The sequence below is a fragment of the Salmo salar genome, chromosome ssa01, assembly GCF_905237065.1.
Source record: "Salmo salar chromosome ssa01, Ssal_v3.1, whole genome shotgun sequence".
Classification (NCBI taxonomy): Eukaryota; Metazoa; Chordata; class Actinopteri; order Salmoniformes; family Salmonidae; genus Salmo; species Salmo salar.
The window spans coordinates 28,418,590-28,444,850 of record NC_059442.1 but is presented as its reverse complement, the minus strand read 5'-3'; the positions used below and the strand labels follow the sequence as shown (position 1 = coordinate 28,444,850).

At 41.2% G+C, this 26,261-nt stretch overlaps 1 protein-coding gene across 1 annotated transcript in view; it reads left to right on the top strand.

The window, feature by feature from the left end:
• LOC106594164 (E3 ubiquitin-protein ligase pellino homolog 2) overlaps positions 1 to 26,261 on the top strand; it is a 50,611-nt gene that overhangs the window by 5,955 nt on the left and 18,395 nt on the right. The window contains exon 2 of the mRNA XM_014185560.2: positions 23,154 to 23,283. Coding sequence (XP_014041035.1) covers positions 23,154 to 23,283 — 130 coding nt within the window. The remainder of the gene's footprint in view (positions 1 to 23,153; positions 23,284 to 26,261) is intronic.

Sequence of the window (26,261 nt, the reverse complement as noted above, 5' to 3'; positions counted from 1 at the left end):
CTCAGTCCATAAAGCATTGAAACATGATGTTACCAATTGTAACCGTGTTTGTTATTTACTGGACATTACAAATTGATGATGACTTTTAGAGTACTTAGCATAGCAATCTAGAACCACTACCTGTTCCAGGTGCTGGACAAGCCCCTGGTAACCTCACAGGAAGTGGTCCAGTGCACGCAATAGGTGTCCTACATATCGGGTCCCGCCAATTCTGGTGCCATACAGTGGATGCTGACGATGTAGGCCCTGTCCCCCTTCAGCCGGCTGACCACACCATTCTTGGCTCCGGTAATCACAGCAGCTCCATCTGTTCCCAGAGCGACCAACTTGCTCCCCCACTCATCACACACTCCCTCCATGATGGCACTGATGGAGTTGCTTATGTGTACCGCGTCTGCCTTCTCCACCTACTTGATGCCAACAAGCTTCGACTCGATCTTGCCCTTGTGACAGAATCTGACATAAATGAACTCCTCCTCTTTCACAGGACTGTCTGTGGAGCCATCTGACATGATGGAGAGAAATTTGGTGTTTTTCAGATTCTCTCTGATATTGTTTCTCTCCACCTCCTGTGATATGGTGCATAAGCTCTTTGGCCTGCTTCTCATTTCAATATGTTGAGCCCACAGCAATTCCTCTTTTTTTTTCATCCAAACTGTAAAAATCAAAAATCAAACGTCAAATTAATTCAATAATAATTAAATATACAATCATGTTATCTAATATAGCTGGCAGTTGGTTGTGCTAAATTAGCCTTCTACCTTTTGTTTACTTAAGGATCAACACTATAAGGGTGGTAAAGTCAATTGTGTCACAATGCTTTAACCTGTTAGGGCTAGGGGGCAGTATTGACACAGCCGGATAAAAAACATACCCGATTTAATCTGGTTACTACTCCTGCCCAGTAACTAGAATATGCATATAATTATTGGCTTTGGATAGAAAACACCCTAAAGTTTCTAAAACTGTTTGAATGGTGTCTGTGAGTATAACAGAACTCATATGGCAGGCCAAAACCTGAGAAGATTTCATGCAGGAAGTGGCCTGTCTGACAAGATGTGTTTCATCTAGGCTGTTTTTATTGAAGATTTAGGATCTTTGCTCTAACGTGACACTTCCTATGGCTCCCATAGGCTCTCAGAGCCCGGGAAAAAGCTGAACGATATCGAGGCAGGCTCTGGCTGAAACACATTATCGCGTTTGGTAAGTGGCCGCTCAGAGTACTGTGGGCTTAGGCGCGTGCCCGAGTCGACCGAATGCTTTATTTTTTTTCATCTGTTTACCTAAATGCAGATTCCCGGTCGGAATATTATCCATATATAAAATGGATTTTAAACAGCGGTTGACATGCTTCGAAGTACGGTAATGGAATATTTAGAATTTTTTTGTCACGAATTGCGCCATGCTCGTAACCCTTATTTACCCTTTCGGATAGTGTCTTGAACGCACGAACAAAACGCCGCTGTTTGGATATAACGATGGATTATTTGGGACCAAACCAACATTTGTTATTGAAGTAGAAGTCCTGGGAGTGCATTCTGATGAAGACAGCAAAGGTAATAACATTTTTCTTATAGTAAATCTGACTTTGATGAGTGCTAAACTTGCTGGGTGTCTAAATAGCTAGCCCTGTGATGCCGGGCTATCTACTGAGAATATTGCAAAATGTGCTTTCACCGAAAAGCTATTTTAAAATCTGACATATCGAGTGCATAGAGGAGTTCTGTATCTATAATTCTTAAAATAATTTATGCTTTTTGTGAACGTTTATCGTGAGTAATTTAGTAAATTCACCGGCAGTGTTCGGTGGGAATGCTGGTCACATGTAAAAAATATGTAAAAAAAAAAGCTGGTTTTTGATATAAATATGAACTTGATTGAACAAAACATGCATGTATTGTATAACATAATGTCCTAGGGTTGTCATCTGATGAAGATCATCAAAGGTTAGTGCTACATTTAGCTGTGGTTTGGGTTTATGTGACATTATATGCTAGCTTGAAAAATGGGTGTCTGATTATTTCTGGCTGGGTACTCTGCTGACATAATCTAATGTTTTGCTTTTTGAAATCGGACAGTGTAGTTAGATTAACGAGAGTCTTGTCTTTTAAAATGGTGTAAAATAGTCATATGTTTGAAAAATTGAAGGTTTTGCATTTCTAAGGTATTTGAATAACGCGCCACGGGATTGCACTGGCTGTTACGTAGGTGGGACGATTTGGTGCCACCTAGCCCAGAGAGGTTAACCTCTCTTGGGGAGGTGGGACACTATTCAACTGCCAGTGAAAAATCAGAGCGCCAAATTCAAAACCACAATGTCATAATTCAAAGTTCTCAAACATACGACTATTTTACACTATTTTAAAGATGCACATCTCCTTAATGTAACCACATTGTCCGATTTCAAAAAGGCTTTACGGCGAAAGCATAAAGTTAGATTATGTTAGGACAGTTCCAACACAAGAAAAACCACACAGCCATTTTCCTAGCAAGGACAGGCGTCACAAAAACCAGCAAACCAGCTAAAAATATGCACTAACCTTTGACGATCTTCATCAGATGACACTCCTAGCACATCATGTTACACAATACATGCATTTATTTTGTTCGATCAAGTTGTTATTTATATCCAAAAACAGCATTTTTACATTGGCGCATGATGTTCAGAAAATATTTTGCCTCCAATACTGCCGGTGAATCAGCACTACAATTTACAAAAATACTCAAACGTTGATAAAATATTAAACTGTTATTCAAAGAATTATAGATGAACATCTCCTTTATGCAACCGCTGTGACAGATTTCAAAAAAGCTTCAACGGGGAAAGCACACTTTGCAATAATCTGAGTACTGCGCTCAGAAAAAGACATCAAGCAATACAGATACCTGCCATTTTGGAGTCATCTAAAATCATAAATAGCATTAGAAATATTCGCTTACCTTTGATCTTCATCAGAAGGCACTTCCAAGAATCCCAGGTCCACAATAAATGTTGTTTTGTTCGATAAACTCCATAATTTATGTCCAAATACCTCCTTGTTGTTTGCTCATTCAGTAAGCTACTCCAAGTGTAGGAAGCGCGGCCAAAATGTCACGACGAAAAGTCAAAAAAAGTTATATTTACGTTCGTTCAAACGTTGTATAGCATCAATCTTTAGGGCCTTTTTAACTTAGAACTTCAATAATATTCCAACCGGACGATTCCAATGTCTTGAAAAACGTTTTGGAACACAGCTACCCCTCACGTGAATGCGCGCCAATGAACTCGTGCTTTCCTGAGTCAACAAATTACAACTTCCTTTGTTCGCTCTCTGTTCACCATAGACGCCTCAAACAACTTTCTAAAGACTGTTGACATCTAGTGGAAGCCTTAGGAAGTGCAAAATGAATCCTTAGTCACTGTGTTAGATAGGCAATGACTTGAAAAGACTACAAGCATCAGATTTCCCACTTCCTGGTTGGATTTTTCTCAGGTTTTTGCCTGCCATATGAGTTCTGTTATACTCACAAACATCATTCAAACAGTTTTAGAAACCTCAGTGTTTTCTTTCCAAATCTACTAATAATATGCATATTCTAGTTCCTGGGCCCGAGTAGTACGCCGTTTAATTTGGGTACGTTTTTCATCCGGCCGTGAAAATACTGCTCCTTACCCAAAAGAGGTTAAAATGTAAACAGCATCTGGAGAAAAACAGTAAAATAGAATGTTACAGAGCCATAGGAAAGCATGGAGATCCATGTCAGAAATAAAACGATGAAGCTGGAGAACATTCGTGACCATGAACACAGCAAGTTTCACATTGAGCCCGGGACAAAGCATGGAGATCCATGTCAGTAGGCCTATCACTTTATGGTATTTATACACTATTTTGAGGTGAACCAAAGCTTATCAAGAGCTGAGAAATAACCTACAATACTGAACCATGTCTTCTAAATAGACTTGAAAAAATGAGCTACAAAAGTACTAGTCTAGCTGCAAGAGTAACAACATTTTCACTTACTCGCACATCCACTCCAAGTCAAAGTGGTCTCGCCTTCTTGCCAATGGCATGTACAGTCTCCTAAACAGTATCTTCATCTTCGTGCTGGTCTGCTCTGACATTGCCTTTAGCGCTGTCACAGAAGGTATCAAGAGGAGAGGCTCCGATTGACTGCGTGTCTTTGTCCTGCGCTCAATGTGAAACTTGCTGTGTTCATGGTCACGAATGTTTCCAGTTTCATCGTTTTATTTCTAATGACAAATGAGTTATTTCTGCTTTTATTTTTGCCATACTGGCGACACACAGAACAACTCAACGCCTCAGCCTCATACTGTAGCCAGCCTCTTAACTCCATCTCCAAACCTTTTTATGTGACTCATCCTCTTTTTCTTCGGTGGGTTTTCATTTCAAAGGTTGGCTTACTCCAAGTAAATGGCGCCACATAACAGATATTTAATGAACGGTAGCTAGCAGCAGACCCGTGGCAAGTGAGCGATGTCGAGTAGCTGATGTCCCGTATGGTAAACAGTGCCATGAAACTAGGAGCACTATGAGACGGTCTGTGGCTGGCAAACATGAGTAATTTCCTCCGAGCCATCATGCCAGATATTTTATTGCATGACTATTTTGGTATAAACATTTACCCGCCAATGTGGCGGATAGCCTTCTGAGATTTACTCGCCAAACGGAAAATCTACCCGCATTTGGCGCTTGGCAGGTGTTAATTTCAGAACCTGGTACGGTCACTGTGGGGACGACGTCGTTAATGCACTTGAGGAAGGCACTTGTGTTGAATGTAGCTGTAGTGGGTTAAACAGCATTCTCAAGTAGACGTTCCTTTTGTCCAGTTGGTAAAGGGCAGTGTGGATTGCGTCATCTGTGGATCTGTTGGGGTGGTATGTGAATTGTAGTGGATCCAGGGTGTCTGGGATGATGGTGTTGATGTGAGCAGTGACCAGCCTTTCAAAGCTGTCATTTAGACGGGTTACCTTGGCGTTCTTGGGCATGGGGACTATGGTGGTCTGCTTTAAACATGTGGGTATTAGACACTTGCTAACTGGTCGGCGCATGCTCGAAGTATGCTTCCTGGTAATCCGTCTGAATGTTAACCTGTTTTAAAGGTCTTACTGACATCGGCTACGGAGAGTGTGATCACACAGTTGTCCGGAACAGCTGGTGCTCTCATGCATAGAAGGCATTTAGCTTGACTGGTAGGCCCGCGTCACTGGGCAGCTCGTGGTTGGGTTTCTCTTTGTAATTCGTGATAGTTTCCAAGCCCAGCCACATCCGACGAGCGTTAGAGATGATCTACTAGGATTTGACCTTAGTCCTATATTGCCACTTTGGTTCATCGGAGGGCGTAGCGGGATTTCTTATTAGCGTCCGGATTTGTGTCCCGTTCCTAGAAAGCGTCAGCTCTAGCCTTTAGCTCAGTGCGGATGTTGCCTGTAATCCATGGCTTCTGGTTAGGATATGTTCGTACGGTCACTGTCGGGACTACGTCATCGATGCACTTATTGATGAAGCCAGTGACTGATGTGGTAAACTCAATGCCATCAGATGAGTCCCGGAACATATTCCAATCTGTGCTAGCGAAACAGTCCTGTAGCTTAGCATCCGCTTCATCGGACCATTTCCGTGTTGAGCACGGCACTGTTACTCCCTGTTTTGTGTTTTTGCTTGTTAAGAAGATGGAGTTATGGTCAGATTTGCCAAATGGATGGCGAGAGAGCTTTGTATGTGTCTCTGTGTAGCGTAGAGGTGATCTAGGGTTTATCTTTCTTTATTTTTTATTCTCTTCCTCTAGTTGCATAGGAGACATGCTGGTTAAACTGAATTCTGTTTCCCTGCATTAAAATCCCCAGCCACTAGAAGCACTGCATCTGGGTGAGCTTTTTGTTGTTTGCTTATGGCCTTACACATCTTGTTGATTGCGGTCTTTGTGCCAGCATCGGTTTGTGGTGGTAAATAGACATCTATGAAAAATAGAGATTAAAACTCTCTTGGTAAACAGTGTGGTCTACAATTTAGCATTAGGTATTCTAACAAAGGTGATCAGAACTTCAAAACTTCTTTAGTATTAAAGATTGCGTGCCAGCTAGGGTTGAACCACTCCCTTTTCCCGGTATAAATAACTTCCAGAAACTGGTAAATTATTACTGAATTATTCATATGAACAGCATGACGTGGAATGGAACTGTGAAGTTATATGCAATGTGTAAATCTGGCTTCTCTACGGCATTCTCTCTGCTCTCTGTATGATCAATCGTCAACGCTCAGTATGGAGCGCAGTTCACAATGCATGTAGACCTATCAACTCATGGTCACTTTTTTTTTTTTTCTTGTGACAGGTAGGCCCTAAATTTGCTGCAGGATAGCCTATGCTACAGTAATATAAGGACCGAATGCTTGTCTAATTTACACCTCCATCTGGCTTTCGGAGGCCACTTTTTTTTTTATTGTAAAGATTGGTTTTTGTTGTTGCAGTTTTAGAACAGCTTATCATTCGAATATCGTTGCTTTAAATCTTTCTCAATTCCATTAAAATTGCATCCAAAATAGATAATCCTTTACAAGATTGATATAGGCATATACTGTAGTTACAGTACCAGTCAAAAGTTTGGACACCTACTCATTCCAGGGTTTTTCTTTATTTTTTTAACTCTTTTCTGCATTGTAGAATAATAGTGAAGAGATCAAAACTATGAAATTACACATATGGAGTCATGTAGTAACCCATTTTTTAAAAATAAATTAAAATATATATTTGATATTCTTCAAAGTAGCCACCCTTTGATGACAGCTTTGCACATTCTTGGCATTATCTCAACCAGCTTCATGAGGTAGTCACCTGGAATACATTTCAATTAACAGGTGTGCCTTGTTAAAAGTTAATTTGTGGAATTTCTTTCCTTCTTAATGAGTTTGAACCAGTCAGTTGTGTTGTGACAAGGTATGGGTGGTATACAGAAGATGGCCCTATTTGGTAAAAGACCAAGTCCATGTTATGGCAAGAACAGCTCAAATAAGTAAAGAGAAATGACAGTCCATCATTACTTTAAGACATGAAGGTCAGTCAATACGGAACATTTCAAGAACTTTGAAAGTTTCTTCAAGTGCAGTCGCAAAAACCATCAAGCGCTATGATGAAACTGGCTTTCATGAGGACTACCACAGGAAAGGAACACCCAGGGATACCTTTGCTGCAGAGGATAAGTTCATTAGTTACCAGCCTCAGAAATTGCAGCCCATATAAATGCTTCAGAGTCTGCATTTCTTATACCAATAGACCATTCAACGAGGGATGCAAGCTCTTGTTTACTGAATGTTAAATACAGCAGCCAATAGAACTCACGGGAAGTTTGAAAGAATTGCTAACGCGATGGCGGTAGGCTATGGCAGTTATTTATTCAGACCATAACCATTCAATCTTAATGAAGAGAGACTGCTTTCACTTATCTAATTCTAGTCCAACTATATTATATTAAGCATGTCATTAGAATGATGAAGATGAGGACAACTTATTTCATTTAACTGTTGTGAGGAAGAAATAAAGTAACAATAGAGAGAAAGAGGGGGTAGGCTATAACAACATTAGGGGAAATATTATGGAAGGTATGAGTCAGCCTACCTCGAATTATAGAAATAGGCCCTATTATATTTCAAAATGTAAAATCAAATTCGCTAGCCTATACTTGTAGGCCGCGTGTGCTGCACCAGATTTGCATGTTCTCTCCCAACTTTATCATAATCTGAAGGAGGTGTGTATTTCCAATCTATATAATAGTAATATCATTCCCACTAAAAGAATTTGCCTACTGGAGGTTTTTGAATGTATTTACCCAAGAGGGCATATATCTAGCTACATCTATGGGCTTTTGTTTTTGTTTCATGCGTTATGTGCAGTAGCCAATATCATATGTATTGTATAATGAAACAATCATTTAGGCTTTTTCAGACTTGTGCACGAAAAAATGTATTTTGATGTAGGGCTTCTAAAATGTATTTAATATATGGCTCATCAGGCACAGGTAGCATCAGGTTTGAAATGTATTTCAAATCTTTAATCAAATCCAGACATAGGCCTATTTTCTATGCTTTGTAATTACACTTCCGGTTTTGGGTGGAAATACCGGGTTACCCAGGAGAAAAGTGATTTGTTCTCTGGATGAAACATCTGTAAAATACTGGGAAAATATTCAACCATAGTGGCAACTGTTCATGACAAAGTAGGGATCAGCGCAAGGAAATCTCAAAAATTGGTCAGGTGCCCGTGAAACGGCGGCCATCCCCTCTAGCACAATTATTTTATGGCAAAAGGCTGTGTGCATTAGTCATGTAAACACCTTACTCCTGCTTATCTTAATTGGCATAAAGTCATATTCGAGAAAAAAAACCACCTGGTTTTCTGAGCAATCTTTCGAATTGTTAGGATATGTAACAGAAAATGCATCCAAGAAATGTGTAGAGTCACACGCTATGTAGTCAGTCATTGTGTGCTATGAATATGGGTCCAAATACTAAACTTTTGACTGCTTTAATACACATACGTGAATTTGTCCCAATACTATTGGTCTGCTAAAATGGGGGGACTATGTACAAAAGTGCTATAATTTCTAAACTGTTCACCCGATATGGATGAAAATACGTTCAAATTAAAGCTGACAGTCTACACTTCGTAGTCATTGTATAATTTCAAAGCCAAAACCAACAAAAAAAAGTCACTGTCCGAATACTTTTGTAGCTCACTTTTTAAATGAGCATACAAGTATGTTTATGGATATTTAAGTAGTCCTGCATGACTGTTTGGAGTGCGCTGCCATACCTTTAGCTCTGTGGTGCAGCAGAGCTGGCACGCTGAAGATAAAGTTGTGGCAGATGTCTCGGGAGGGGTCTTGACTACGCTCTAGCTGTTCTCCAGACAGTGGTAACACTGGAATGTGGCCACGTCACCTCTTTCAGAACCAGTGAAGATCTCCAGGTTCTTACAGTGGGGCATCAGCACAATCGACAGAATGATACAGAAGATGTAATTAGTGGGGAGGACTAACCGTGTCGATGAGTGCGTATGGGGACTGCATCACTGAGTGCAGAGTAGAGGGGCAAGTTCAGACAAACGGTGTAGTCCATCCCTGCCTTAACACTGGTCTGGGGAGCACCAAATATCTGAGGAGACAAGAGAGGGATTTCACATACAAGAAAAGTGTGCGTCAACAAACACCGGCATGTAATACAGGGTGTATATGGACTTAGAGTAGACTCATATACACAACGTGTGTTCTACACACACGCTTTCATATACAGACCCACTACTCACTTGCTCATATGCAACAAACGTATAGAGTGAGAGACTTGGTGTCTTTACCGTGATCCAGGGTGGAGGAATATTATTTGGTTGTCGTCATCTGGCATCATGGCACAGTGGCTGTTTGTTGGTCACACTGCGACACATCACTGTCACCGCCTCCAGCTGGTCTGGTAACTACGCCAACACAACAGGTACATAGACATTGGAGTTTGATACCCCTGGTCAGGATTCCACTGAGGAAGGTGGAGGGCTACATATGTGCCGAGTTCTGTAAGGCACACGATGAATTAGGGAACACTCATGATCCCAAAAGCCTTACAAGAAAGTTATGTCAAGGTCAAAGGTGACTCACCTGTCCAAACTTGGCGTCCTGTGCCTAGTAGTGGTCCAGGGCAGTGCAGTAGAAACCGGACTCCACCTTGTCAGCCATATGTTTTCGACACACACACTGACCTGTCTCCTGAGAACAACTGCAGTGAGAGCGAGAGTAAAAACAGTCAGGAAATGGCATAGGACAGAGTTCAATTGGAGTTGAAAAGTTGCATTCGAGGTATAACAGTCGGTTTTTAAAGACTGCTGGTGTATCAAAAGAAGCAACTAAGGATCATTTAGCTAAATAAATGATAACGTACCAGTTCACGCCACTCGCCACTTCAGTTTGGCCCAGTATTGAACAGCCTGCTGTCATTTCATGCCCAACCCTCGTTGTGGAGAGCTATCCAATCACATAAGGTACTTGTACAAATTCTATATAGAACAATATTTCTAAGCAAATAGAAAACAGTTGGGGAAAGTCAATAACATGTCATCCTCTCAACGTTACACATGTCCTAATAACAATGCCTTCATACAGCGTCAATGCAATTACAGGAACACTCAGTACCACTAATGATTAAGTTGAGGTGATTTGATCAAAGTCATTGTTACCTGCAGGAAGAGAGGGAATGGAGAAAGAGAAGATGGTTAGAGGGCATTCTCTTTTATTGTAACTGCACAAAACTGCCAGAGTAAAAGCAATAAAATCTGTATTTCACATAGACCATCTCATAGTATGCAGTACACTGAACAAAAATATAAACAAATGTATTGGTGCACAAATGTGTTTATGTCCCTGTTAGTGAGCATTTCTCCTTTGCCAATATAATCCATCCACCTGACAGATGTGGCATATCAAGAGGCTGATTAAACAGCATGATCATTACACAGATGCACCTTGTGCTGGGGACAATAAAAGGCCACTCTAAAATGTGCAGTTTTATCACAACACAATGCCACAGATGTCTCAAGTTGAGGGCGCATGCAATTGGCGTGCCACCAGAGCTCTTGCCAGAGAATTGAATGTTCATTTCTCTACCATTAGCCGTCTCAATGTCATTTTAGAGAATTTGGCAGTACCTCCAACCGGCCTCGCAACCGCAGACCACGTGTACAGTGAGGGGGGGGAAAGTATTTGATCCCCTGCTGATTTTGTACGTTTACCCACTGACAAAGAAATGATCAGTCTATAATTTTAATGGTAGGTTTATTTTAACAGAAAGAGACAGAATAACAACAAAAAAATCCAGAAAAACGCATGTCAAAAATGTTATAAATTGATTTGCATTTTAATGAGGGAATAAGTATTTGATCCCCTCTCAATCAGAAAGATTTCTGGCTCCCAGGTGTCTTTTATGCAGGTAACGAGCTGAGATTAGGAGCACACTCTTAAAGGGAGTGCTCCTAATCTCAGTTTGTTACCTTTATAAAAGACACCTGTCCACAGAAGCAATCAATCAATCAGATTCCAAACTCTCCACCATGGCCAAGACCAAAGAGCTCTCCAAGGATGTCAGGGACAAGATTGTAGACCTACACAAGGCTGGAATGGGCTACAAGACCATCGCCAAGCAGCTTGGTGAGAAGGTGACAACAGTTGGTGCGATTATTCGCAAATGGAAGAAACACAAAAGAACTGTCAATCTCCCTGGGGCTCCATGCAAGATCTCACCTCGTGGAGTTGCAATGATCATGAGAACGGTGAGGAATCGGCACAGAACTACACGGGAGGATCTTGTCAATGATCTCAAGGCAGCTGGGACCATAGTCTCCAAGAAAACAATTGATAACACACTACGCCGTGAAGGACTGAAATCCTGCAGCGCCCGCAAGGTCCCCCTGCTCAAGAAAGCACGTATACATGCCCGTTTGAAGTTTGCCAATGAACATCTGAATGATTCAGAGGACAACTGGGTGAAAGTGTTGTGGTCAGATGAGACCAAAATGGAGCTCTTTGGCATCAACTCAACTCACCGTGTTTGGAGGAGGAGGAATGCTGCCTATGACCCCAAGAACACCATCCCACCATCAAACATGGAGGTGGAAACATTATGCTTTGGGGGTGTTTTTCTGCTAAGGGGACAGGACAACTTCACGGCATCAAAGGGACGATAGATGGTGCCATGTACCGTCAAATCTTGGGTGAGAATCTCCTTCCCTCAGCCAGGGCATTGAAAATGGGTCGTGGATGAGTATTCCAGCATGACAATGACCAAAAACACACGGCCAAGGCAACAAAGGAGTGGCTCAAGAAGAAGCACGTTAAGGTCCTGGAGTGGCCTAGCCAGTCTCCAGACACCTTAATCCCATAGAACATCTGTGGAGGGAGCTGAAGGTTCGAGTTGCCAAACGTCAGCCTCAACCTTAATGACTTGGATAAGATCTGCAAAGAGGAGTGGGACAAAATCCCTCCTGAGATGTGTGCAAACCTGGTGGTCAACTACAAGAAACGTCTGACCTCTGATTGCCAACAAGGGTTTTCCCACCAAGTACTAAGTCATGTTTTGCAGAGGGGTCAAATACTATTTCCCTCATTAAAATGCAGATCAATTTATAACATTTTTGACATGTGTTTTTCAGGATTTTTTTGTTGTTATTCTGTCTCACTGTTCAAATAAACCTACCATTAAAATTATAGACTGATCATTTCTTTGTCAGTGGGGAAACATACAAAATCAGCAGGGGTTCAAATACTTTTTTGCTCACAGTAACCATGCCAGCCAAGGACCTCCACATCTGGCTTTGTCACCTGCGGGATCGTCTGAGACCAGCCACCTGGACAGTTGATGAAACTGTGGGTTTGCACATCCAAATGATTTCTGCACAAACTGATAGCCACATTAGCATTTACTTTTTGGAGTGTAATTACAGACTTAGCTAGCTACAATGCCCTCGGTTAAACCAAGGGCATTGGTTTTATGTGCTTAAACGTTAACTAATTAGCTAACTTCCTAGCTAGCTGACGCTAACCTAGCTTGCCTAATCGATAGCCTGCTTTAATAACAGAAGACCAACTTACTACCAATTTCAATATTGAAATCATAGTTAGTTGGTTAGGTTCTCTACTGAAAAACTATAGCGGTTACCTTTTCATCGTCGGCCATTGTCCCTACTTCACCACCATTGCCTTTCACTGTCAAAGTCCGATTTCCATTAAATAACTCAGCCACAGTCAATTGGCTGCATCCAAAAAATATATTAAAACAAAAACTAACTTTTTGGTATTAATTTAAAATCAGGGTTAGGCATAAGGTTAGCTGGTGGTTAAGGTTAGTTATAAAATCTGATTTTAAGAGAACATAGGTGTTGTTTAGCCATAATAATTAAGCTGTGCTAGTGACTACCATGTTCATTGTCTCGAATTTTCCCCTGTAAACCTTCAATCACACCGACAGCGTTCTTGCGCAAAATAGTACGCAGCATCATCTGGATGTGTGCAACAAAAGGTCAACATTCACCTTCTGCTACCATTTCTGTCAAGCCGTCTATGCATACAGTTTGACTCATATGTTCGATAAATCCAACGTATGCACCACACTGCCGCTGCAATCCAATGCTGCAAGGCAAACGCAGGGTTTCATTGGAAATGTATGTAATTCTGGTGTACCAAAATGCAATGACACTGTCGGTGTGATCGAAGTGTAATAATACAACTATTGCAGTTGCAAGATTTTTTGTTGTGAGAAGAGAAATCCATGTGGGGATGTTGTATTTGTGCTTGCCATTCTCTGCTCACTCGACCACATTCCGCGTGCGCTCACAGGACCCATCCTCTGTGCGTTCGTCTCAGTGTTTGCTTGCTCACTGATGTTTTAATCTTTCTCAACAGTGTCACCTCGCGCTCAATGGACATTAGAGGTTGGTTTGACCCCATACTTGGCAATACAATGTCACATCAATCTTACTATGTTAAAGAATACCCATCGCAAAGAGCAAATCTGAACACACTGATTTTTTTGCGGGTTTCACAAAAAGGGATGTCCCACAGATTTGAATGTTCTTAGCACGGCACTTGCTTTACATTTGGGCTGTATAACGCCTAAATATCATAACAGACAGTATTGGGATTTTCAGATATGGGGAACAACTGCCATATTGTTTTCAAATGATTTATGTATTTTGAGGACCACATTATTGACATTTAGTGATAACAGATTGGTTTACTGCAGTTTTGTAGAATTCTCACACAGCATCCATTGTTTGCCAGGTGAACTGACAGGACTACTCACATAATGAAAGTTATAAAGTATGTTCTCTCTCATTTTAGATAAAAATGCCATTTAGGGAATTTAAAACTCCTTAATTCAATTAACATCTCCCGTTGACCCGTTTTAGGAATATCCAAAACATCAGTAGACATGTTTCTAACATTTTACACAATTCCATGCTATACAGTAAGTAAGCCTTCACTACACAGCTTTTGTTGAAATTCTCATGTAGCTATGTGCCATAGATGTAATGTGTGTGTCCACGTATTAGCTCCTAAAACACTGGTGGTGTAGTAATACCACCCATGGGGCTAAGAAAAGCACTTTAATCAGAATTTTTCTTAGTGATGAGTTTCCGAGCCTGTTTTGGTGGGACATTGATTATTAATGGTCTGTCTGTCTTTATCATTGTAGACGTTACTCTCATTCAGCAGTGCTTAGTAGCTATCCTCCTTGGGAAACATTTCATTGTGCTTCAGGCACAACCACCTAGACTTTTTTTTCAACATCAACAAAAAACATCTGGAAGAAAAGTGTGGCCTTGCGGTGCTTTCATTGTTAAGGTGTTTTCAAACATTTATGGAGAGAGAATGAAATAATACATCAGTCATTTCTCTGGTGTTTGGTGCTTTGTGAATTTCATGTATAGAGCATCTGTTAAAAGCATTTTGCATTTAAAATATATATGTGTGGCCTATGTCCCCTGCACCCAGGGTTCTACACTAACCTTTTCCACTGGCGGCACTGGTACTACCAACCTTTTCAGCTGGTGGCACCAGCACATGATTTGGTCGCACAATCTTTTAAATAAATATAATAATTGATCATGACCTGGCCTCTGTCCCATAATGTGCCTTCATTCCATATAGAACCAGGCTAAGAATGACTAGCCATATTTTTAAATTAGCATGCCCTTGTGTTCTTTAATTAGGATAGATTTATTGTAACAGCAAAGAAAAGACACTTAAAATAATGTGCAAAATGTATTTATTACGGATGTCAAAGTTACATGTGTTTTGTTTTTGTTTTCTTCTCCAAAATCCTCTAGAGCGGGGGTGGGGGCCACAAAACATTGGGGGTCCGCAGTGACGCGTAGGTCTGCGTACCCACATCTAATAAGAATTTGTTCTTAACTGACTTGCCTAGTTAAATAAAATAAAAAATGTAACCACATCAGGGGACCATTTTGAGGTCTGGGAAAAATCTGATAAATATAGATTTTTGTTGTTGTAGTTAGCCTTTAATTCAGGTAAACGCCAGACAGTTGTTTGGCCAGTGGTGTTTCTGTAGTGCACTAAGGATGGAGTTTCAAAACAGATGGCCACTGGATTGATGCAAATAATCATGATTCTGCCAGGAAGGCGCAGGCTACTTTGTAGTTACATTTTTATTGCCTTAGCATCTACCCGTAAACAGTTAGGCTACACAAAGTTGTAGGCCATACGCGCACCGCACATTCAGGTAAATTTTCCAGGGGCACACCGGGCCAGTGCCAACTGAAAGCTACATGCATTAATTAAAAAAATATATACTGGCCCGGGACAAGATCTGACAGGAAATCAAATGATGAGTGTGTGATTTTTATCTTCGCAGGCTGAGCAACTAGCCTATACAGGGTACATACAGACATTGGCAAGTAAAATACATCTTTTGAAAAGGCCTACCTATTATCATTATGCATTGACATTAACATTATTTTTTTACCTTCTAAAATATGTTAGAATAACGTGGGTATTGCCTGGCTAAATAGACAGCATGCTCCCGACACAAACACACTAATGAAGTCTGTCCATGTGGTAGCTAGTCAGCCTCGCCATTTGAGATGTATTACTGAAGGGATACTGTATTATATTTTAAAATGAGAAAGCGATCAAAAAGCGGGTTCACTTTGTAATGGGACACTTTGTATGGAAAACCAAGTTGAAGCCAACATTTAGATGTTGTCTTGCTCATAATAACCGCACATGGTTTTACCGCAACATCATTAAATTGAAACGCCGGGAAACAAATGGAAGCGCCGACGTCTCACATAAACGGATCTGAAATGAAATCATAGAATAATTAGTGCCTTATTAAAGTATTCTTACCCCTCGACTTATTCCACATTTTGTGTTACAGCCGGAATTCAAAATGGATTACATATATATTTTTTCTCTCCCAATCTACACACAATACCCCAAAATGACAAAGTAAAAGTATTTTTTTTACATTTTAGCAAATGTATTGAAAGTTAAGTACAGAAATATCAAATTTACATATAGTACCAGTTATAAATTTGGACACCTACTCATTCCAGGGTTTTTATTTTATTTTAACTTTTTTCTACATTGTAGAATAATAGTGAAGACATCAAAACTATGAAATAACACATATGGAATCATGTAGTAACCAAAAAAGTCAATTCACAATACATTTAATCTTTGAGATTCTTCAAAGGAGCCACCCTTTGCCTTGATGACAGCTTTGCACGTGCTTGGCATTCTCTCCAAATGTGGAGGAAGTCGAAAAAGATAACACTGTTGTCGTAATCAGGAGACAGGTGTTTTATACATCTTCAAACGAAGGGCAAACATGGCTTCCGTGACACAGAGGGAGAAGCGTTCATCCATGTATATGGTTAAGAGAGTGTAGCTATCTACATTTTCAGATATTATATGTTTCTAATTTGGTCAAACTTGTTCAATGCAAGTTAGTGTACTGCTAACATTAGCTGGCTGGCTCGCTAGTTTACCTGTTAGGGCTAGGGGGCAGTATTTACACGGCTGGATAAAAAACATACCCGATTTAATCTGGTTATTACTACTGCCCAGAAACTAGAATATGCATATAATTATTGGCTTTGGATAGAAAACACCCTAAAGTTTCTAAAACTGTTTGAATGGTGTCTGTGAGTATAACATAACTCATATGGCAGGCAAAAACCTGAAGATTCTGTACAGGAAGTGCCCTCTCTGACCATTCCTTGGGCTTCTTGACTCTCTTTATTGAAAATGTAGGATCTTTGCTGTAACGTGACACTTCCTATGGCTCCCATAGGCTCTCAGAACCCGGGAAAAAGCTGAATGATGTCGAGGCAGCCCCTGGCTGAAAACATTAGCGCCTTTGGTAAGTGGTCTATCAGAGGACAATGAGACTGAGGCGCGTGCACGAGGCGACCCCATGTTTTTATTTTCTCTCTCTTTGAACTAAAACACGGTTTCCCGGTCGGAATATTATCACTTTTTTACGAGAAAAATGGCATAAAAATTGATTTTAAACAGCGGTTGACATGCTTCGAAGTACGGTAATGGAATATTTAGATTTTTTTTGTCACGAAACGCGTCGGGCGCGTCACCCTTCTTTACCCTTTCGGATAGTGTCTTGAACGCACAAACAAAACAGAGGATATTTGAACATAACTATGGATTATTTTGAACCAAACCAACATTTGTTATTGAAGCAGAAGTCCTGGGAGTGCATTCTGACGAAGAACTGCAAAGGTAATCACATTTTTCTTATAGTAAATCTGACTTTGGTGAGGTGTCTAAATAGCCCGGCATCACAGGGCTAGCTATCTACTCAGAATATTGCAAAATGTGCTTTCAAAACATGCATGTATTGTATAACATAATGTCTTAGGATTGTCATCTGATGAAGATCATCAAAGGTTAGTGCTGCATTTAGCTGTGGTTTGGGTTTATGTGACATTATATGCTAGCTTGAAAAATGGGTGTCTGATTATTTCTGGCTGGGTACTCTGCTGACATAATCTAATGTTTTGCTTTCGTTGTAAAGCCTTTTTGAAATCGGACAGTCTGGTTAGATTAACGAGAGTCTTGTCTTTTAAAATGGTGTAAAATAGTCATATGTTTGAGAAATTGAAGTAATAGCATTTCTAAGGTATTTGAATATCGCGCCACGGGATTACACTGGCTGTTGCGTAGTCCACCTAGCCCAGAGAGGTTAACGTTACGTGTATGATCTGTGTAGTAAAATTTGCATCTCAGAGCCATTTGCATTGCTAGTTATAGCCTAATGTTAGCTATCTAACATTGAACCTAGCTAGTTGGTTAGCTTTAGCTGCCTGTAGATTCATGCAGGGTGGTAATGTTATGAGTTGGGATTTTGGTTAATTGTTTAGCTACATGTCAAAGACTCCACTATGCAAGTAACCAGTTCACTGTACAGTTTACACCTTTTGTATCCTGTCCATGTGACAAATTAACTTTTTAGATTTGCTTTAATATAGTGTGTGTTTACCAGAGATGGTAATATGAAGAACAACATGACCTGCACCAAAGTCAAATTAGGATATAACTTTAGGCCAACGAGACAGTGTCTAAGTTATACAATTCTCTGGTAGAATGCCCTGCTTTTGTTTTGTCACACTCACAACTGTAAGCTATTTTCTGTCATTAGCTCGCCATTATCTTGTTGCGAGTTTATTGTCCTGTAATAATGAATACAATTTAGCTAAAGTTAAGCCGTTCTCAGCAATATGATATATTAATAATTTTTTATTTAACTAAACAAGTCAGTTAAGAACAAATTCTTATTTACAATGACGGCCTACCCCGGCCAAACCCAGACAACGCTGGGCCTATTGTGCGCCGCCCAATGGGAGACCCAATCACAGCCGGTTGTGATACAGCCTGGAATCCAACCAGGGTCTGTAGTGACGCCTTAGGCACTGAGATGCAGTGCCTTAGATTGCTGCGCAACTTGGGAGCCCTGAACTGGCTAGCTAGCTAACAAGCTAGAAGCTAAACCATTTTATTTATATTTTTTTGAAAGTTGCTTTTAGTTCCCTGGTTTGCTAGATTGACATATACTAAATTGGTGTTAAAATACACCAGTTATGCTATTTTGGTCCATCAGGCTGTTGATGTCATGCAACCTGTTTTTGTTTATACTTTTTCAAAATGACAATGACAAGTTTGATGTCGGACGACAAAAGAATGTTCATGATGTCACTGCGACAACTGGATACAGACATGTCGCTAAACATAGATTTAGACTAAAAGCTAGTTTATACTTTGGTTGTACTCACTGTTTAGCACATGGCCTCGCATGTGAATCCTTAAAGAGGTGTTGCTAAAGCTTAAGATGGTGTAAACGATGCTGAATGGGTGTAGACCAAGAAGAGCTCTCCACTAGGTGTACCAAAACATTCAAGGGCCATTTTCTCAAAAGTGGGGTTACAAGTTTATCAACTTTCAAAGCAGAATTACTTTCCTGTTGTTCCTCAACTGTACTGTATGATAAACAATTTTCTAGCTCTGAGTCTCTACTTTTATCCAATGTAAAAAAATATATATATATATTTCAAATGTTGCTCCACAAGATCAAGCCTGTCGGCCACATGTGGAATAAGTTGGGTTATGAATATTTTCTGAAGGCACTATTAGCGCAATAGAACTTCTAAATCGGCTACCGTAACTTCAATGACTTTTCAAGGACCAAAGAGCCTAAAGGATATGTTTGATTTTCAAGGTATACTATTCCGTGATGACTGAATTGCGCATCACAAATACTTAACCAAGACTTTAAACTTTAAATATGTGGGTTGCATACCCATTCTTGCCTTAGCATTTAATGGTAGTTATAACTTGGAACATCTTTCCTACCCTTACCACTCACTCTTCGCTCCACGTAACAACCACCTTTTTGAGAGCTGAGCGTTCTCTCTGCCTGACAGTTTGTCTATAGGCTATATCTGTGCAGAGAGCATGTGATAAATAAGCATCCATCGTTTATTATTTTTTAATCAATTATATAGCCTAGATTAAAAATCGCATTATTGCAATATTTTTTTTCTCTGCCCACTGACTGGGATGATTGACTGGCCCGGAGGGTTTCCAAAACCTCCCTCATATGGCAAGTTCTGGCACCCTTGCGACCAATAAAAATGTATGTCTCACTGCCAAGTCAAACGGTCGCAAGTGTGACTGTTTTGATCGTGGTATCGAATCCTGTCCGCACTCCCCATACACAACACATACATAGAGTCAGTGTGGTGTTGTAGGCTATAGTAGGGATAAGATGCCTGCCATTAAAATAATACAATCATTTGTGGGCTTATCCTTTCTGTTATAGTCTAGATTTTGATTCAAAGTTACATCTTCATGACATTTAATTTGAATGGAGAGCATAGTCCTATTTGAATTGCAATTCTCACCCTGGTTTGTCTTAACCCAGTGGTGGCATTGGTGTTAGCATGGCCACTTCCCGGCTTTGGCTGGCAGCACTGGAACTGGGCAGTGAGTGGGAAGGCTGTGTGAGTGGGTTTAGGAAATGAAAGGGGGAATTGATCAGGATACAGCCTCGGCCTCTCCACAGTCCTCTTTGTCCATTCATTGTGCTTGTGGGATTGAACCTATTGATTGTGCAAGTCTCCCCTGAAGAACGATTCTGTGAGGGAAGATTGTATTCAATGGGGACATCTCCGGGTAGGTGGAGCACAGACCTCCAAACACCAAGACTGGAGTTGGGTGACTAACTGTAGATAACATTACTGAGGATCACATTATAGAGGATGACTCAGAAATGCTGCTATTGTCACATTTTGGACTGGTTCTGAAGACCTTAACCTAGAGCTGGGCAATATCTCGCTTTATTTATTTTAGGTTTTTTCTTTGTACAATTTTTTTAAAGGTCAAAATCACTCAATTTAAAACAGTCAGCAATGAATTCAGGGTTGTGAAATTATACCTAGGCTAGTTATAAGCCTTCCACAACCATGATACCAGCTAATAATTAAACTTTATCAAAATAGTTTAACCTGCTTTTTTTTGCAATCAATGATCTGGCTTTCAAATCTGTCTTTTGAAAATGCAATGTTGAGTTCCAAATTTAACCAGAGCCTTGCATAATGCACATTCACTAATAATGTCTAACTTCTTGTAGCAGGGCTTGGGCTGTAGAAAATGACCACCGGTCTCATAAACAATCACACAAGCCCACGTGCTAGTGAGTAGCCAGCCAATCTTTAAATTTCAAGTTTAGCCAACTTGTATCTATTTGCTAGCTAACAAGGCAGAACAGTTGAATTGTTATAGGGAAACGTTAAAAAAAGTACAACTTCATATTCATCTCCAGCACCACCCCTACATCAACCTATGTGACCAATGTTTGATTGATGTCATTGGAAACACAGAGAAAGGTAAGTGTTTCCAATGTCATCATCAACCAATTAGTAGTCAATGCCTACTCACAATTGGTCAATATCACACAATGATTGTCATTGGAAACACTTATCTTCCACTCTTTTTTTTTACTCCAAAACATAGAAACGCACCATTTTCAAATATGTTGGGGTGGTGCTGGAGATGCTGAATGAAGTTTAACATTTTAAATGTCAATTTATGAACCGTTTTCTGTTTCTCCAACCTTTTAAATCATAGGGGGAGAGTCAAAGCATGAGGTTTCACTTGCTAAAATCTATCCACAATAAGCCCCATGCGTTTCTATGGGCTCATTTTGGACCTAAGCTTGCCTTTGGGACAATGACTCCCATTGTTAGGGCGTAGACATGAGCATCTTGTCATTATATACAGATCTCTGGTGTAAATGGGAAGGTGCACACAGTACAGAAAGAGACAACCAAAAAGACATGACAATAAGCTACCATAAAAAAATTCCCCTCTGACCCATAATAACCCACTGTGCCATCTTCACATGACCCTAGAAGCAGTCATGGGGTCATAGCCAGGGCTATCGCTTTAACAAATTTCTCATACTATGTTAACGCTGTACTGTCACTAAGTCGATAACTAGGGGACTGCTGGTGGCTCTTTCTAGTGTATGGTGGCAGGGCTGGAGTACAGGTGATGCTCAGAGCATCCATTCTAATCCTTTCTACTAAGTATCAAGAGGCTAAAAATGCCCACTCTGGCCCTGGTCAAAAGGCAAAGGGATTACAATAAGCTAGAGCACAGATTTAAAAGGCTGTCCCGGCTAATGCAATGATGAAGAGGCCTCCAGGTGACATTGCACACTTCACTTCCTGTCCTTAATGATGGATAATTGACTGGCATTTATGTCCAGTCTTCCTATCCAACGCCAAATGGCTTTACTGGGATGGTAGAGATGTAATGGCCCAGTGTCATCAAGCTAGAGGGATGGCATTGACGTTACCACTGACAATAACAGTTGTGAATGGGTGGCTGTTGAAGGCTAACAGAAGAGTGGAATTGATCCTGCTTTATTGTGGACTGATCACAGCGGTCATGACCTGTTTCATATCACATTGATCGTACTCGTGTGCAGTCAGTCAGCGATGGCAGAGCTACAACATTCCCCTGTGAGTGGGTTGTGTCTAGCAGACCAGCTCTCAGCCCTGTTCTGACTGAGACCATGTGTTTCCCAGGCTGCCTGGCTGTGGGGACAGGTGGCCTGGGGAGGGAGGAGGAGGAGGATGAGTATGGGGAGGAGGTGGTAGTCACGAGGGCTTTGGGGATTATAGTGTAGTGGTTGGTTGTTTAGCCCAATCACTAATAAAAGGAAAGGAGGTTGGTGGATTTTTATTCAATTAATATAATTGATTCTGAAATACTGTAATCAATCAAAATGTCAACCTGAACTCTCTTATTGTGTGGGGGGTGGATGACAGAACAGAAGGCCTGTGTGTTGGATGGGAGGAGAGCATGGGGTTTCCCAGCTGTAGGGGCCAGCTGGTGGATGTAGAGTATTGGTCTGTTCTGGAAGAGGCACCTCCATTCACCAGGCAGACCAGGCCCGTAGTAACAGCAGACTGAGAGACTGGGCATCACAAGGGTGCACCAAGATAGAAATGTTAACCACACACTAAATAGAGAAGTTGTTATGATGAGGCCATTTTGTTCTGTGTATTTTTAATTGAGTCAGCCAGTTCAGGCTCCAAGTTAGTGTGACTAATGCGGTAGAGGTATTATGCTGCTGAACCGTCATGTGAGTCAGAGAGCCTCCCCAGTCTGGTCTGGATAGTCCTGTAAAGGAGACCTGACACACATCTTAAACTCTGCTCTTCTACAGACTAGTGCAGCGCAACAGCTGCAGCGTGGCTAGCTAGCTGACAGACGGAGGGGAGCATTTTATAGTGCTTTATGTAATAACCCAGCTATAATCCAACGTGACGCTTAGATAACTAATACAATGAATGTGATCTATGTGGATGAATGAAAGTTGATACAAATGGCCCTGCTCCAAAACCCTAGGAACACACATTATTCATGCATTCACTTAGACAAGCATATTCTGGAACATTCTTTTTCAGAGACATTTTCTCTCTTGGAAGAATATCTTTATCTACCCTTTGGGGGAATGAACTAACTTTTCCTGAAATGTTAGAAACTCTCACATTCTTTCTCCCCCTTTCTCTGATAGGTACAATGGCTCCCTCCCAAACGGAGACCGGGGCAGAAGGAAAAGCCGCTTTGCCCTGTACAAGAGAAGCAAAGCCAACGGCGTTAAACCCAGCACCGTCCATATCCTCAACACGCCACAAGCCAGCAAGGTAAACCAGGAACTTAGTCTACTCACATATTCATGCACAAACTAAGTAATTGGTGGATGAAGACTGAGTTCTCATGAATATATTATTACCCTTCTTAGCAAATTGATAGAATGACCGACAGTGAGCACCAACACTGAATTTGACTCATTTTACTTTTTAACACGTTTTTCATGTATCTAACTTGAAATCCCAGTCAAGAAAATATTGTTGCTCTATTGATGGCTCTGACATTTACTACACAAAAGCTGCAGCCAGACCTAGCTTTGCTATGTGTGGTGTCTGCCAGAAAACTGCCCAGTCCAGTACAACATGTCTGTCCTCTTGCATTCTTACATTTGGTATCCTAGCAGTCAGCTAAACAAGCTAGAGGGCCTGCTGCTGACGTCTGCAGTTTTTAGAAGCACACGTTTCAAAGCACTTCTCCTTTTTGGAATTGGGCCTTCTGGCTTAAGGCCCTTCAGTCTGTGTTAGTCTCCCACCCTGTAGCCTGACTGTGTCTGATAGCTCTTCTCACTGGGAGAAGAGGGATAGGATCTAGCTGTTAGCTGATAAAGGCTGTGTCATCTCTGACTGCCTGTTCAGTGAACTATACTGGGCCCTGCTCTGTCTGCTGTTTCACGACACACACCACATTAGTATGAGTTAGGTTTATGTAAGAGGTGTCCACATACTTTTGTATATATAGTGTTTATCCAAATCGGATTTTAATAACCACACATTGTGGGCCTGTTTTATATAATGATGGAGCTTTATTAACCCCCCCAGCACCTTCACCTCCCCTTCCCTCTGCCACCCTGGTATCAGGGCCTCTATTAAACTTGGTTTAGTGGGGTGAAGTGAGGAGGATGTTGTTGCAGTTGGCTGACCTTCCCCTCACAGCTGTACACCCAGAGATGAAAATGGCTGTTCCTTCTGAGGCAGGCAAGAAAGGGAACCTCATTTTGAGATTCTGCCTTTTGTAGCCTACCACTGTTGTCAGTGATTTAATTCACCATAGTCCTACAAGCGGTAAAGAGATCAATGGAACGCGGGTGGAAGAACAAGGACACCGTCATTGGTTCACCTCCAAAAAATCTGATATTTGTCATCCGTCATGAGTTTTGAGTTCAAACAGGCCCACAATGTGTGGTTATTAAAATCCGATTTGGATATACACTATATATACAAAATTATGTGGACATCCCTTCAAATTAGTGGATTCAGCTATTTCAGCCAGACCCATTGCTGACAGGTGTATAACATCGAGCACGTGGCCATGCAATCTCCATAGACAAACATTGGCAGTAGAATGGCCTTACTGAAGAGCTCAGTGACTTTCAACTGTCATAGGATGCCACCTTTCCAACAAGTCAGTTTGTCAAATTTCTGCCCTGCTAGAGCTGCCCTGGTCAACTGCATGTGCTGTTATTGTGAAGTGGAAATGACTAGGAGCAACAAGGGCTCAGCTGCGAAATGGTAGGGCACACAAGCTCACAGAGCGTGTACAAATCGTCTGTCCTCAGTTACAACACTCACTACTGAGTTCCAAACTGCCTCTGGAAGCAACGTCAGCACAAGAACTGTTTGTCGGGACGCGAGCTTCATGAAATGGGTTTCCATGGCCGAGCAACCGCACACAAGCCAAAGATCACCATGCACAATACCAATGGTCGACTGGAGTGTTGTAAACATCGCCGCCATTGGACTCAGTGGAAACGAGTTCTCTGGAGTGATGAATCATGCTTCACCACCTCCCCCAATGCCTAGTGCTAACTGTAAAGTTTGGTGGAGGAGGAATAATGGTCTGGGGCTGTTTTTCATGGTTCGGGCTAGACCTCTTAGTTCCAGTGAAGGGATATCTTAATGCTACAGCAGACATTCTAGACGATTCTGTGCATCAGACTTTGTGGGAACAGTTTGGGGAAGGCCCCCCGTGCACAGAGTGAGATTCATACAGAAATGGTTTGTCGAGATGGCACAGAGCCCTGACCTCAATCCTATTGAACACCTTTGGGATGAATTGGAACGCCAACTGCGAGCCAGGCCTAATTGCCCAACATCAGGGCCCGACCCCACTAATGCTCATGTGGCTGAATGGAAGCAAGTCCCCGCAGCAATGTTCCAACATCTAGTGGAAAGCCTTCCCAGAAGAGTGAAAGCGATTATAGCAGCAAAGGGGACCAACTCCATTTTAATGGCCATGATTTTGGAATGAGATGTTCGACAAGCTGTTGTCCACGTACTTTTGGTCATGTAGTGTAGTTGGCTGTTTTCGCAGCATAATATTTAGAAATGGTCCTTTTCGGGGTTAGAATAATGGTCTGCTAAATGCTAACTCCTGTTCGTATAAGCTTGTAACATACTGTAGCTAGCCATATACAGTGCATTCAGAAAGTTTTCAGACCCCTTTTACTTTTTCCACATTTTGTTATATTAGTTTTATTCTAAAATTGATTAAATTGTTTCTTTCCCCTCATCAATCTACACACAATACCTCATAATGACAAAGCAAAAAAAAAGTTTTCTTGAAATTTTGCAAATATATTAAAAATAAAAAAAACGATCACATTTCCATGAGTATTCAGAACTTTTACTCAGTACTTTGTTGAAGCACCTTTTGGCAGTGATTACAGCCTCAAGTCTTCTTGGGTATGAAACAAGCTTGGCATACCTGTATTTGGGGAGTTTCTCCCATTCTTCTCTGCAGATCTCTGTCAGGTTGGATGGGGAGCGTCGCTGCACAGCTATTTTCAGGTCTCTCCAGAGATGTTCGGTCAGGTTCAAGTCCGGGCTCTGGCTGGGCCACTCAAGAACATAGAGACTTTTCCCGAAGCCACTCCTGTGTTGTCTTGGCTGTGTGCTTAGGGTCAGTTGTCCTGTTGGAAGGTGAACCTTTGACCCAGTCTGAGGTCCGGAGCGCTCTGGAGCAGGTTTTCATCAAAGATCTCTCTGTACTTTACTCCATTCATCTTTCCCTTGATCCTGACTAGTCTCCCAGT